General features: G+C 36.7%; 2 protein-coding genes across 2 annotated transcripts in view; one reads left to right on the top strand and one right to left on the bottom strand.

Moving 5' to 3' along the window:
- LHCGR (luteinizing hormone/choriogonadotropin receptor) overlaps window positions 1–2,433 on the top strand; it is a gene marked incomplete at its 5' end in the record, with an annotated part of 70,707 nt that extends 68,274 nt beyond the window's left edge. Inside the window, one exon of the mRNA XM_082642537.1 lies at window positions 1,261–2,433. Within this exon, the coding sequence (XP_082498663.1) occupies window positions 1,261–2,413 (1,153 nt within the window). The 3' untranslated portion in view covers window positions 2,414–2,433. The remainder of the gene's footprint in view (window positions 1–1,260) is intronic.
- A 6,713-nt stretch (window positions 2,434–9,146) lies between these two features.
- GTF2A1L (general transcription factor IIA subunit 1 like) overlaps window positions 9,147–16,608 on the bottom strand; it is a 75,472-nt gene continuing 68,010 nt past the window's right edge. The window contains exon 11 of the mRNA XM_082642001.1: window positions 9,147–9,285. Coding sequence (XP_082498127.1) covers window positions 9,178–9,285 — 108 coding nt within the window. The 3' untranslated portion in view covers window positions 9,147–9,177. The remainder of the gene's footprint in view (window positions 9,286–16,608) is intronic.

Here is a 16,608-nt window from a genome sequence, read left to right as displayed (position 1 = left end):
CTGGTTGCACAGGGGATTTGCAAGAGATAATTATGAGAATCTCTAACAGTCACTGAGCACTTAATAGGTGTCAGGCATTATCCTGAACAATCTACATGTGTTAATACATTTAATCCTTAGCACAACCCTAATGAGGGAGGTATGATTATTATCCCTATTTGGCAAATGAAGAATCTGAGGTACAGAGATGTTAAAATAACTCTCCCAGGTTTACACAGCCAGTAAAAGCTGGAACCCAGGCAATCTTGCTTTAGAGCCCATGTCCTGCACCGTGCAGCACAACTGCTTCTTAGAGATGAGACTGGAGAAGGAGACAGAACGAAGATCAAGGAGAGACTTAGAGGTCATCACAAGGAGTCTGGAGTTTATCCCCTAGCCAGTGAGAAACTAGGAAATGTTTGAATTAATATATTTGTGCGTAAGAAAGGCCATACAGAAGGAATATACAGATGGACTAGAAGAGGGCTAAAACTAGAGGAAGGATGCCAGGAAGAAAACTAATGTAATTGTCCCTTAAGAGAAAATGAAAATCTGAACTCAAGCAGTAGCAGTGTGGTTGGGAGTAAGGGAGTGGTGGAGGTGGGACCATTCCTTCTCTAGGGACAGAGCCCCTCTTCAATCCACTCTCTGAATTTGACTCATACTGTAAGTAATATCTATTTAAAACTATTTCTTCCTATTGTTCATGACTCTATTCTTCCTCTGCTCCTAAATTTCTATCGAGTAACCTATCTTTGGTTTCTATTTCTCAGCTGAGCTATCTGATTAGCCAGGGACTCAAATGCAAGCATGTCCTTCAGTAGCTGATGATCTTTAACAATGTGAGCCTTCCAATCCCATTCGCGTTCTACTACAGACAGACAGCTTGATAACAGTTTGGTTGACAACTAAAGGAGATAAATAGTTAAGGAAATGTCAAGAAAGGGTTCTTTTACATTGAGCAAGCAAGATTATGTCTCTAAATTTGTTTTCCAAAGAAAATCATCCTTTGTAAACAGCTTCATTAAGTCTTTGCATCGTGTAAAATCTACATATTAAAAAAAAAAGCCTAAATGGCTTTTCATTCCCTTCTTAAGGAAATCCTCCATCAATTCAGAGTTCTCAGATAAATAAATCTAAGACTAAGGCTGTTGTGACTTTGTTTCCTTTTTGTTTGTTTTCCTTAAAAAAAAAACACTACGGATGATTTCTGAATATTTTCAATACCCAGAATCATAAAAAATTCTAAGTTTACATTGAGCCAAACTATTCTTCTTACAGTTATTCTGCCATCTTTGCTGAGAGTGAACTGAGTAGCTGGGATTATGACTATGGTTTCTGCTTACCCAAGACACTCCAATGTGCTCCTGAACCAGATGCTTTTAATCCCTGTGAAGATATTATGGGCTATGACTTCCTTAGAGTACTGATTTGGCTGATTAATATTTTCGCCATCACGGGAAATGTGACTGTCCTCTTTGTTCTCCTGACCAGTCGTTATAAACTGACAGTGCCCCGCTTTCTCATGTGCAACCTCTCCTTTGCAGACTTCTGCATGGGGCTCTACCTGCTACTCATTGCCTCAGTTGATGCCCAAACCAAAGGCCAGTATTATAACCATGCCATAGATTGGCAGACAGGGAGTGGATGTAGCGCTGCTGGCTTCTTCACTGTATTTTCAAGTGAACTTTCTGTCTACACCCTCACAGTCATCACACTAGAAAGATGGCACACCATCACCTATGCTATTCAGCTGGACCAAAAGCTGCGATTAAAACATGCCATTCCGATTATGCTTGGAGGATGGCTCTTTTCTACTCTAATCGCCATGTTGCCTCTTGTGGGTGTCAGCAATTACATGAAGGTCAGCATTTGCCTCCCCATGGATGTGGAAACCACTCTCTCACAGGTCTACATATTAACCATCCTGATGCTCAATGTGGTGGCCTTCATCATCATTTGTGCTTGCTACATTAAAATTTATTTTGCAGTTCAAAATCCAGAGCTGATGGCTACTAACAAAGATACAAAGATTGCTAAGAAAATGGCAGTCCTCATCTTCACCGATTTCACCTGCATGGCACCAATCTCTTTCTTTGCCATCTCAGCTGCCTTCAAAGTGCCCCTTATTACAGTAACCAACTCTAAGGTTTTACTGGTTCTTTTTTATCCTGTCAATTCGTGTGCCAATCCGTTTCTGTATGCAATTTTCACAAAGGCATTCCGAAGGGATTTCTTTCTGTTGCTGAGCAAATTTGGCTGCTGTAAATATCGAGCTGAACTTTATAGGAGGAAGGATTTTTCAGCTTATACCTCCAACTGCAAAAATGGCTTCAATGGATCAAATAAGCCTTCCCGGTCTACCTTGAAGGTGACCACATTACAATGTCAATATTCAGCTGTCCTGGACAAGACTTGCTGTAAGGAGTGTTAACTGTTATATCAGTAACCATATTACTGAATTATACTTAAATATGTAAAAAAATTATCTGTACCAGTAATTTTAACAAAGAGCTGATTTCAGGAAATTATGTGTTAGGCACATTAGGCAAAAAAAGACCTCTTCCTAGCTCAAAGTGTGGTCTATGACCATTGCCAGTCTAAAAACTATGTGTCACTGGCACATGATAATGATACAGAAGTTGAGAGTGTTCAGAAACTTTTACAGCAATTTTGGCAGAGTAATTTTATGTCTGTTGAATCTAATATTTTAAAAATGAGGTGGTATTTTTGCATGTCTTTAATTTTTTCTCATTTTGTCCTTGCAATAATTTTTATTGCATTTTATAAAAACGTTAGTCCATAACATTTGAAGTTTAAAATAACTTGTCCTTTTCATCAGATAGCTTGAGAAATACACTCTAGAGATGCACTGTTCAATCTGGTACCCACCAGACACACGTAGCTAAATTAAAATGAAATTAAAAATGTAGTTTCTCAGTTGCACTAGCCACATGTCAAATGCTCAATAGCCACACATGATCAGTGGTTACCCTATCAGACAGCACATACACAGAACAGTTTCATCATCACAGAAAGTTCTATTGGATAGTGCTGTCCTAAAGACGTTTATCCATCCCATCTAGGTTCTACTATTTAAAGTAAAGTAAGCACCTAAAGGCACATTTTAGCCTGTTGGTTTGGTGTTTAGTCTCTATAAAGAGAAATGAAGCATTAAACAGTATACTGTAAACTCCCTGTAGGTAGGAACCCTGTCTCAATTTTGTTTCCCTGTCTCCTAGCTCAGGATCTCAGCAATAGTATCCAACAAATGTGCTGAATTACACTGAAGTTATGAAATCAATAAAGAAAAAATTTTTTTTCTTCTTTCTAGGGTCCTTTTATGGAAGTAAAAGAAAATATTTAAATATTTTAAAATGCTTAACTTTCATCATTTCTATCTTTGAGGGTATAGAAAAATATATCCAATATTTGCTAGAGGTATTTTTATTTATCAGAATTGACTCTTATAGGGCAATGAAATTATGGTTTTAATTGCAGTGTTTTTTGTAAGTTCCTTTGACACTTTAAAGTTACTGAAAGTTTATTATATGCCAAACACGTTGATAAGTATTTTATATAATTTAACCCATTTAATCTTCATAAAACTCTATGATGAAGACATTATTCACATTTTATAATAGAGGAAAACCTATTACAATTTTCCCAAGTTCTCAAAACTAATAAAAGACTCAACTAATGGGATTCAAACTCAAAGTTCTGATCCAGGACCCTGGCCTCTTAACCACTGTGTTCCACTGCCTCCCATACTGGTAAATCATAGTCATCCAAAGGTTTAATATGTGTTCAAAGTTCTTTCACTTTCCCCCAACATTTTCAAACATATGAAAAGTTGAAATAATTGTGTGTGCACACCCGTACACTTACATTCAACATTTTACTATATTGGTTTCATAACATACGTATATAATTATCTACCAGTATTTATCCATCCATCATTCCTGATGCATTTTAAGTTGCAGACCTCAGTAATTGTCAGCCCTTACATGCTTCAGCATGCTTATCATTAACCAAGGTTTAGTATTTGTCTACATTTTTAAGGTAAAATTTACATACGGTGTAATGGACAAATCCTAAGCATACCATTTAATGCATTTTGAGAAATGCAGACACTCAAAACCTCCACCAGGATATAGAACACTCACCCCAGAAAGTTTCCTCATGCCTCTCAATAACCCCTCACCCCTGCCCTATAGGGGTAATAAAGGTTATGATTTTTTTCCCCATAGATTAATTCTTGTCTGCTCTAGAACTTCATATAAATAGAATCATACAGTTTATACTCTTTTGTGTAAGGCTCTTTGACTCAATACAATGTTTTTGCTATTCATCACTGCTGCTGCTTGAATTAGTAGTTCATTCCTTTTTCATGGATGAATAGTATCCCACTGTATGAATGTAACACTGTTTTCCATTTCCTTACCAATCGATATCTGGCCTATTTCCAGTTTTTAGCTCTTCTTTGGCATTTATGAAATAAACGTGTAGTCATGCTTTCAATCATTATGCCATTTTGCAAAATAATTCAAAATAGATTATAAAAAACTATAAACTTTATAAAATATCTCTTCTCTGTAATGTGTTTTTTATATTTCTGACTTTTCTACTCCACAACTAGTTACTTGTCTTTACTCAGATGCAGTCCTCTCTCTTGTAAGCAAGCGTTCTAGAATTTTTCTCAATGATATGAGAGAATGCTAATTAGTCATGTTGCTGTATACACACACAATAAACTTTTTGATTCACAATCACAGAACCAAAACAACTAAGCAAGGAAAACAGAACGTAAAACAAAAGAAAAAATAAAATATAACCTTGTGGAGAAACTTTAAATTATGAACTCTTAATTATTGTTTGAGCCTAAGGTACTTGTACCCATACTCTGAAAACAACTTTTACAGCCTTTTCCACAAATACTGATCTTTATTTTCTACATTATAATTTAAGTTTTAACATATAGAGTCATAGTGTACTGTCTTCCTCATTCTCACATCCTTTCATTCACTAATTATTCCTTTCAATTGTCTTCCACATCAGTTCTTTATTTTGCTTCCCTATCACCATGTGCACATCTCAGGCCATTTCCTCTTACCTCTGGAGTATTACTATACCTCCTTCATTTTTATTCACATCCAACCTTTCCCATGTCCACACTCTCATACCCACCACCACTGATTAATCATCCTAAAGTCCTATCTCATTACACACCTGCCAAAAATTCTGAGCAGCTCATCATTACCTATAAATTTTAGCTCCTAGCCTAACATTCAAAGAGCTCCAGAATCCACCCTCAAGTTTGCTCACTTTATCTCCTGTTTTTCTACATGAAACAAGTTGTTCCAATTACTTTTCCCTAGCTATGCATCTCCATGCTGGTGCCTGTGCCACTCTTACCATATGGCGCACCTTCTTCCCTACCTGTCCTCCTCCTGCATTCTTTAAGACCCCAGCTATAGGTTTATCTTATCAAATTCTTCTTAATCCACTCCCTCCCTAATCCACTAGTCAAGACACTGCCTTTACTTCAAATAAAGCAGGGCATAAATAATAAATATGTAACCCACAATGGTTTATCTCTTTATAGACTTCTTTAGTACCTATCATCTGTATCACGTATTTTTTGTTCTACACTGCTGGTATTATTATCTTTACATGTGCATCTCTTATTTCACCTACCTTATAAATTCCTTTAGTGATATACTCATCTCCTACTTCTTCATTTCTCCCACTATACCCATCCTACTCTTGCACATGAGGTGATTAATATTTTTAGCTGATTCACTTTTATAACTGAAATATAAAACAATCCTTGTTAAGAAGCATTTTCCTTATGAGATGGTCTCATAGAAAGGGTGTATGTTCCTAAATCTGTATAATCTCATACATAAATCATAAAAACATCAAATGCTCAAGAAATTTATATTTCTATCATGTATTTTTTTTTACCACATTTGATGTTATCACTTGTAGGTTGCAAAATGACAAAAAGAGTTAATTTGGAATAGCTCATCTAAACTTACAAAATATTTTTAAAAGCCATTTTGTCCAAATGTTATAACATTTGCTATAAAGGGCCTCAAAAATGTATTAAGCCCACGTGTAAATTAAGAATCTTTATGTCACTAAGATTTCAATAAATGTGTTCACAATTGGAAAGAATCTTTTCTTCAAAATGTGCAATATTTTTATTAATATGAAGTCACTTCCTAAGAGTTATTACCATGAGCTACCTATTTATAATTTAGCTTTCTAGTTACAAATAGTAAAATTTCCACCTAGCTCAGAGTATATTTACATGAAAAACAGCACAGCATTAACCTACTAACAAGAGTCAAAAGAAATTCCCCCACTAAATTCCCCTGCTCACCACCCAATTAACCTTTGCTATTCATTCTAAAGCTATTAGTTTTGCTACACAACTTAAATGACTTCAACTGAGTGCCTCAGGCAGAACTGGAGTCTCATTGTCCTATGAAGTCTGAGCTGTAACAGATGATTTTTTACACATATTATAGCACACTGAATAAAACAGGTAAAGAAGGTAATCCAGGCAAGGTCAGTTGGTCAGTCCCTAAGAGACTGTGCAAACTCAAGATCTTCTTAGCCTACAGGCAGAGGTGGAAAGTATGTTAAAAAAAAAAAGCACTGCAGGATGCACGCATGAGAAATAGTTCGCGTTAGGAATCACTATACACGATACTTACATAAATTTCATTTAACACAACAAACTGTAACTTCTTTCACAGAGACATTCACCACCTATAATAGGGTGTAGGATGACATTTGCCAAGTTATTGTATTTATAAGAACATGTAACTTACTTTATGATATTTTGTTAAAATATGCAACAAGAAATGTTAAGCTTGGACATGATAAAGAGGTTCCTGAAAGTAAAAGTAATACCATATTAAAGCCAAGTCTCAGGTAAACTCCACCAACTTGCAGGACTTGAAGTACAATTTACTCTTAAAATGGATTAAGATTTGTCTCACTTTATCTTCGGCACATGGGCTAAAAATATTTTTACCTGTGAGTCATGACCCATCAGTAGTTAGTGAACTTAGTGGGCCAATACCATCAAAAAGTTTTCTGTAATGTAACAGAATAGAATCAAATATAGGAGGGACACACAAATGGGACAGTGACTTTTTTTCTCTGATAAAATGTACCACATAAATAAAGAGGGCAATATAGTAGTATTTGTGATATAATTTTTTTTAAATCACTGAAGCAAAGTGAGAATTTAAAATTCACAGTGGAGAAGAGGAAAGGAATTTTACAACTATTATTGCCTCTCCCAAACACTTAAACCAACACATTAAACCCCAATTTCCAAGTGAATGCACCTTGTCGACAAATTCAGCAGTTAATACAGGGTGACCGGGTGAGCCTGGGAAAAAAAAAAGCAGGAAGAAGAATAGAAAGTGTACCCCCTCCTCAACACTGGAGGGGGTACATTTCAGGAATGACACAAAGAATAAGTGCCCTCTTTTGCCTCCCATGTAGAAAAGATGAACATTTCATGGTAGGCAACATCCATGAAGGGAACCCATAGTTCCTGGAAGTTCTCAAGAGCCAGAAAAGGATTTGGAATAGCAGTGGTGGTGGTGGACAATCACTCTGAGGATGAAGAAGGCATAGCTGGAGAATCTGGAGAGGAGACCAGCTCACTCACTAGTACTCACTGAATCCTCATGCAGTTGCCAACTTTAGGCCAAAGACAGTGTCCCACTCATATTGTCCATGACCCAGATAAGATTCATCCAGATTTTGAGAAGACCTAACAGTAGCTGAGTCTCTTGGGTAGAACAAAACAAGTGTTGGAATAAGTTAAACCAAGTGGGGTTGCCTCTGAAAAAGAAATGGGGAATTCACCCTGTGACCAGCCAGATCCAGGTACCTAATCCTCAAGGAGCTTTCACAGACCATAACCCACTCAATCCCAGAACTGCTTTTTGTGAGAGAATTACTACCCTGGCGAACACCATTCAGGGCCAAAACAGGGATCCTAGACTTGGATACCATGTGTACTCCACCCACTAAAAGAAGCAGAATGATGGGGAAAACGTTCCTTTGAGGAATTTGAGTCTACTAAGGAAGAAAATATTACAGAATAGGTTACTGATATATTAATATGCTTTATTTTCATTGGTGTAGGAAAACGGTGCTATTTGCGTTTTACATTTTGTTTTCTCTCCCTGGTTTTAAGAGTTATCCAGGTCTTCTCTCTTCAAATGAGATTGTCTCACCAAAGCAGAAGGTTCCTAAACAGAACATCTCTTCTTGACTTTTGTGTTAGAAAACCTAAACTCAATGAGGGAATTCCCTGTTAGGAAAAAAGAAGAGAGACAGTATCTTTGAGGGGTAAAAACTCTGCAAAGCGGTCTTCCACGGTAAGAAAAATAGAAGAAAAAAAAATAGGGAAAGAGGGAAGAGGACAGAAGTATGAAGTAACAAGAATTAGAATGGGAACCTAACCCACTCCCTACAGTTCCCCAGGGAAATAAGCAGGTACAAAGAAGAATGGCCTGGCCACATGATAAACCCAGAAAGGCTGATCCTTGGCTCTAGGGATCCTGGCCTCAGCAACGATTTTCATGTTGAGTATAGTATGGGCTCAACTGAGGCATCTGCCTCCGAGGAACCATCTGAGCTTGCACAATCAGCATACTGCTGGTGATAAACGTAGACTGAAGATCCAGAGAAGCCTACTTAAATATCCTGCTACTTATAAGACTCTCCAGGATCCTTTTTTTTTTTCAAATATGATTTTTTTTTAATTAGAGTATAGCTGCTTTACAATATTGTGTTAGTCTCCAGGGTCTTTTGTAACATGGTTTGGTGAGAGGTGGGAAGAACACCAGCCCCAATCTAATAATTGATACTGACTTCACCATGAAGGGGAAGTGGAGTCTGATTTAAATTTTACTTCAAAAGTAAAGAAATATGACATTTTTTCATGCTACATCACACCTGATACATCTATGCTTTGTAATGGTATAGACAATGGGGGTTAAAAAATAAAAACCTATTAAAACAGTTTGAAATGTAAAATGAAAGAAATGTAAAACTGTATATTTGTATTTGCATCTGAATTATAATTTTATTAAATTCCATGCAGTGAACAACATGTGATATAGTCCCACTGATCTTAATGATGTACTGAGCTCATCAGTTTTACCACTCTGCATCACCAATGGCTTTTGCAAATACATAGTCTCTCCCTCCAAAACACATAACACCATCTTTCAAATAGAATTTCCATTTGTTCTTGCTTCGATGAATCTGGAGGGAGAAAAACAGCCTAAATTAATTAAATTTAGAAGTTAAAGGATCATTTACATTTCTTTGCATATCCCATGGGATTTTTCTGACCCTAAATGGGAGTTCTTTATAAATAAGACCCTCCTCAAGATAGTTTATTCATTCATTCAGCAAATATTTGTTGAGTTCCTATGTGTCAGGTATTGTTTTAGGCACTGGAGATCTATTAGCTTTTTAAAAAGGAAAATATAGATATAATTTTTTAGAACAGGAAAAAAATTCCTATCTTTGAAGAGGTTACATTTTAGTAAGGATGGGAGAAACAAACCTAATAAACACGTAAATTATACAGAATATTAAAAGGTGGTAAGTGTTATGAAAAATAGATCTGGAAAAGGAATATCACAAACACAGAGGTGGGGTTACAATTTTAAATCGAAGAGTCAGGGTGGGCCGGACTTGTGAAGTAACATTTGAGCAAAGACTTAAAAAGAAGATATTGACTAGAGAGCATTCCAGACAAAGGGAACAGAAATCCTGAGGAGGGGCATGCCTGGATTGCTCAAGAACAGCAAAAAGTTCACTATGTCTGCAAAGGAATAGACAAGAGAGGATGTAGTTAATATTATCCGGAATGAAAAAATAGTGGTGTTTCATTTCGAAGAAGAAAGTCACAATAATGCACTGAGCAAGGTCTGAAAATACAACTTACAATCTATCAGATTCTATTAGCTATTCTTTGGATTCAGTAAGTCAGCCTGATACAAAATTAAAACCAGAAAATCCTACTACCTTAAGAGGTAAGAAATCATACAATCATTGTTACTTCTGGGTGAACCACAAGTGACTATTTTAAAAACTTAGAAATATATGATCTGAAATCAAGGGTAAAAATTAAACCTAGTTGTTGATTGCAAATAGTTAAATCAAGGAAGAAAAGCCTGTGACTAGTATTTGGATGCATTTTGTGAAGCATAAGAAAATACAAAGGATAAACCCTCTATTTGTGTGTGGGGGAAATGGCCCGGCGACGGAAAATTTCTTTTCTGAGTTTGACTTCCAAATTTTCACTTGCACTTATCTTAAGTCTCGGGGAACACAACAGTGACAACAGAATCCTTAACAAAGATGATAAAATCTGGCCAGAATTAGGAAAAGAACAACAGTAGAACAGCGGCAACAACTCTTCCCAGTAGCTTTATCTAGTGACTACATTATTCTAGAAATGCAACAATGGTTCAAAATTAGGAATTTACTAGTATAAAAACTATATTACTAGACCTAAGGAGACAAATAATATAATCATCTTCAATGATGTTGAAAAAGCTTTTGATAAAACTCATGCATTATAGATTTTTTTTTAAACTAAAATAAGAAAGACTATGTCCTACAAACATACACACACACACACACCCCTACCTCAACCCAAAAGCCGTGACTTAGTGCTTAGTGCGGAAACCCTAAAAGTACTCCCACTCAAGTCAGGACATAGACAATAATACCCACTCTTAACCAACTTTTCACTCTAGAGGTACTAGCCAATACAATTAGACAAGAAGAAAGAACTAGAGAGAGAAAAATTGGAAGAGATGAAATAAATTTGCAGATGCAATGACTGGATGTCTGAAAACCTAAGATAATCAATTTAAAATGACTAAATAAGAATTCAGTATTGATACAAAATTAATAAACAGAAATTCATTGCCTTCAAATACTGATATATAAGCAACAGTTAGAAGATATAAAAGAAGAGCCCGTTTACCACAGCAACAAAAGAGATAACATAATAAGGAAAAAAATTTTTAAATACTTGATCTACTGGCACCATTCAATATATCCTCTTTGAAATATTTTCCTTACTTGGCTTCTAGAACATTCCTGGCTTTCCACATGACTCTTCGGCCACTCCTTTGATTCCTCCTTCTCTCTCTCTTACCTCTCAATTTTAGAGTGTACCAGGACTCTTCTTTCTGTTTATATTCACTCTCTTGGTGATCTTATCTAATCTCATGGCTTTAAACATCATCTATATGCTAATGACTCTCCAAAATTATATCTCTAGCTCACACCTCTCCCTTAAACCCCAGATTCTCATTCAACTGCTTCAGCACCTCTTCATAAATATCCAATAAACATCTCAAGCAAGTTTAAAACAAGGACGCTAATATACTCTCCCCCAAACCTCACAGTCTTCCCCATCTCAGTGATGAATGGCCACTCATTCTTTTCATTCAGGCCAGAAATCTTGGACACAATCCTTACACCTCCTACTCACACCTCATATCCAGATCCATCAGTAAATGTTAGTTCTACCTACAAAGCATATTCCAACCATTTCTACCACCTCCACTACTATTACTCTTGTCTAAGCCACCATCCTCTCTCACCTGGATTAATATGTCTCATGACTAGTTTCCCTATTTTCACCCTTGTCTCCCTGTTAGTCTACTCTAAACATGGTAGCCAGTCTACTTGTACTATGGCCCTACTAAAAACATAAACCAGATATCATTTCTATGCTCAAAACTCTCCAATGACTTCTCATCCAAAAAATAAAGTCCTTAAAATGGACTATAAGATCCTGCTCTTCCCCTCACTTACTGCTCTGCTCTCCTCATTGTTCCCTGAACACACAGGTATTCTTCTACCTCAGGACTTATGTATTATTTACTGTTCCCTCTGTCTGAAATGATTACATTCAAATATCCTCATGGTTCATTCTCTTACCTCCTGTTTTAAAAAAGATTTTTAAAATTTATTTATTTGGTTGCACCAGGTCTTAGTTGTGGCAGGCGGGCTCATTAGTTGCAGCTTGCCAGCTCCTTAGTTGTGGCACATGAACTCTTAGTTGCAGCATGCACGTGGGATCTAGTTCCCTGACCAGGGATCAAACCCAGGCCCCCTGCACTGGGAGCACGGAGTCTTAACCACTGCACCACCAAGAAAGTCCCCTCTCTTACCTCCTTTTGATCTTTACCCAATCACATTCTCAGTAAGGCCTCCCCTGGACAACACATCCAAAACTGCAACCTACTCCTCCTTAACATCACTAAAATACTAAATTCTATTAATTCAATGTTAATTAATTACAAGCTACTTCCCACAATGCAGTACCACAAAGAATACTATATCCATAATAGTCTAGAAAATTATTTGTGACTCTATGAAATGTATATATAATCTAGTGTCTATACAGTGCAATACACTGTTTATAGAACACAATACACTGTTTATAAGAATCTAAAAGAACTTTCAGTACCAAAATGTTCATAGCAGCCCTATTTACAATAGCCCGGAGATGGAAACAACCTAAGTGTCCATCATCGGATGAATGGGTAAAGAAGATGTGGCACATATATACAATGGAATATTACTCAGCCATAAAAAGAAATGAAATTGAGCTATTTGTAATGAGGTGGATGGACCTAGAGTCTGTCATACAGAGTGAAGTAAGTCAGAAAGAGAAAGACAAATACTGTATGCTGACACATATATATGGAATTTAAGAAAAAAAAATGTCATGAAGAACATAGGGGTAAGACAGGAATAAAGACACAGACCTACTTGAGAATGGACTTGAGGATATGGGGAGGGGGAAGGGTAAGCTGTGACAAAGCGAAAGAGAGGCATGGACATATATACACTACCAAACGTGGGGTAGATAGATGGTGGGAAGCGGCCGCATGGCACAGGGAGATCAGCTCGGTGCTTTGTGACCGCCTGGAGGGGTGGGATGGGGAGGGTGGGAGGGAGGGAGATGCATGAGGGAAGGGATGTGGGAACAGATGTATGTGTATGACTGATTCACTTTGTTATAAAGCAGAAACTAATAAAAAAAATTGTGTAAAAAAAAAAATAAAAAATAAAAAATAAAAAATAAAAAAAAAAAATAAAAAAAAAAAAAATAAAGTTAGATATCCACCACAATTAAAAAAAAAAAAAAAAAAAAAAGACACAGACCTACTAGAGAATGGACTTGAGGATATGGGGAGGGGGAAGGGTAAGCTGTGACAAAGCGAGAGAGCGGCATGGACATATATACACTACCAAACGTGAGGTAGATAGCTAGTGGGAAGCAGCCGCATAGCACAGGGAGATCAGCTCGGTGCTTTGTGACCGCCTGGAGGGGTGGGATAGGGAGGGTGGGAGGGAGACGCAAAAGGGAGGGGATATGGGAACATATGCATATGTATAACTGATTAAATTTGTTATAAAGCAAAAAATAAATAAAAAATAAAAAAAAAGAACTTTCAAACCAAGACCAGTCCCTTTTCTATTACCTATTCCTTCTTATGCTTATGTTTACCAGCATCTAAATTGCCATTTTCTATCTACACAAAATGTTATAGGAGAGAAAATTATTTTATTTTTAGAGAAAAGAATTCATTTTTTACAGCAATTCAAAGTACCATCCTCCATCTCCCCTGAGTATATTGAAATTGTTACTGAAAACAAGTCAAAGATATAAATATGCATTAATCATCAGGGAAATGCGAATCAAAACCACGAGATACCACTTCACACCCACTAGGATGGCTAGAATCAAAAAGTCAGATAACAAGTGTTAGTGAGAATGTAAAGCAATCTAAACCATCATACACTGCTGATGGGAATGAAAAATGGTACAGCCACCTTGGAAAACCGTCTGGTAGTGCCTCAAATTATTACCATATGACCCAGGAATTCCACTCCTAGGTATTTACCAAGAGAAATGAAATATATATTCACAAAAAAACTTGTACATGAATACTTATAGCAGAATTCTTCATAATAGCCAAAAGGTGGAAACAACTCAAATATCACTCAACAGATGAATGGATAAACAAAATGTGGTATATCCATTCAACGGACTAGTATTCATCAATAAAAAGGAGTGAAGAACTGTTACAAGCTATAATATGGATGAATCTTGAAACACTGTGTGAAATAAATGAAACCAGTCATAAAAGACCACATATTATGTGATTCCTTTCATATGAAACTCCAGAATACGGAAATCTACAATGATGGAACTACTAATGTAATTAGTAGTTCCTTACTACTGGGGATGGGAGAAAGGGGGCAATATGGGAGTAAGAACTAAAGGGTATGGGCTTTCTTTCTGAGGTGATAAAAATTTTCTAAAATTGACTGTGTTAATGGTTACACATATCCATAAATATACTAAAACCACTGAATTGTACACTTTAAATAGGTGAAGTGTATAGTATGTGAATTATATCTCAAAGCTGCTAAAAAATGTGAATATGCATAAGTTAAGAACGCAAAGCTGACCATTCTACTACATAATCACAGTTATAGTGTTTGAAAACAAATTTAAGCTGTATTATATTTTAGTTGCTAAAGTTCAATTGCTACTAACCTAATTTTTAGGCTTGAAACATGATAGACACCTTTAACTCTCCCTTGTCATTCTTCTCATGAACAACTAATCACCAAGTACCAATGAAACTTTTTTAATTTTACTGAAGTATAGTTGATTTACAATGTTGTGTTCATTTCTTCTGTACAGCAAAGTGACTCAGTTATACACACACACACACACACATATATATTCTTTTTCATATTCTTTTCCATTATGGTTTGTCACAGGATATTGAATATGGTTCCCTGTGCTATACAGTAGGATCTTGTTGTATAATATTATTATAATATATATATTACATTATATGTGTAACGGCAAACTCCCAATCCTTCCCTCCCCTACTCCCCCTCCCCCTTGTCAACCACAAGTCTGTTCTCTGTAACTGTGAGTCTATTTTCGTTTCATAGATATATTGATTTGTGTCATATTTTAGATTCCACATATAAGTGATATCATATGGTATTTCTTTCTCTTTCTGACTTACTTCACTTAGTATGATAATCTCTAGGTCCATCCATGTTGCTGCAAATGGCATTATTTCATTCTTTTTTATGGCCTAGTAATATTCCACTGTATATATATATATATATACCACATCTTCTTTATCCATTCATCTGTTGATGGACATTTAGGTTGTTTCCATGTCTTGGCAATGGTAAATAGTGCTGCTATGAACATAGGGGGGTGCATTTATCTTTTTGAATTATAGTTTTGTTTGGGTATATGCCCAGTAGTGGGATTGCTGGATCATATGGCAACTTTATTTGTAGTTTTTTGAGGAACTTCCATACTGTTTTCCATAGTGGCTGTACCCAATTTACATTCCCACCAACAGTGTAGGAGCGTTCCCTTTTCTCCCCACCTTCTCCAGCATTTGTTATTTGTAGACTTTTTAATGATGGCTATTCTGATTGGTGTGAGGTGGTACCTCACTGTAGTTTTGATTTGCATTTCTCTAATAATTAGCAACGTTGAGCATCTTTTCACATGTCTATTGGCCACCTGCATATCTTCTTTGGAGAAGTGTCTATTTAGGTCTTCTGCCCACTTTTGGATTGGCTTGTTTTTTTGTTGTTGAGTTGTATGAACTGTTTGTATATTTTGGAAATTAAGCCCTCATCAGTCACATCATTTGCAAATATCTTCTCCCAGTCTGTAGGTTGTCTTTCCATTTATTTTTTTTTTACTTAATTTTATTTTTTTCAATTGACGTATAGTTGACTTACAATGTTGTGCCAGTCTCTGCTGTACAGCAAAGTGACTCAGTTATACACATATAGACATTCTTTTTTTTTCATTCTTTTCCATTATGGTTTATCACAGGATATTGAATATAGTTCCCTGTGCTATACAGTAGGACCTTTTTGTTTACCTTTTCATTTTATTTATGGTTTCCTTCGCTGTGCAAAAGCTTGTAAGTTTGATTAGGTCCCACGTGTTTATTTTTTTTTATTTTTTTTTTTTTGCTGTACGCGGGCCTCTCACTGCTGTGGCCTCTCCCGTTGCGGAGCACAGGCTCCGGACACACAGGCTCCGCGGCCATGGCTCGCGGGCCCAGCCGCTCCGCGGCATGTGGGATCTTCCGGGATCGGGGCACGAACCCGTGTCCCCTGCATCGGCAGGCGGACTCTCAACCACTGCGCCACCAGGGAAGCCCTCACGTGTTTATTTTTGCTTTTATTTCTATTGCCTTGGGAGACTGACCTAAGAAAACATTGGTACAATTTATGTCAGAGACTGTTTTGCCTATGTTCTCTTCTAGGAGTTTTATGGTGTCTTGTCTTATATTTAGGCCTTTGAGCCATTCTGAGTTTATTTTTGTGTATGGTGTGAGGGTGTGTTCTAACTTCATTGACTTACATGTGGCTCTCCAACTTTCCCAATGCCACCTGCTGAAGAGGCTGTCTTTTCCTCAGTGTATATTCTACCAAACATACAAAGAAGAACTTATACCAATCCTTCTCAAACTCTTCCAAAAG

The sequence above is a fragment of the Mesoplodon mirus genome (genome assembly GCF_964341445.2).
Source record: "Mesoplodon mirus genome assembly, chromosome: 14".
NCBI classification, from domain to species: Eukaryota; Metazoa; Chordata; class Mammalia; order Artiodactyla; family Ziphiidae; genus Mesoplodon; species Mesoplodon mirus.
This window is presented reverse-complemented; position numbering and strand designations above follow the sequence as displayed.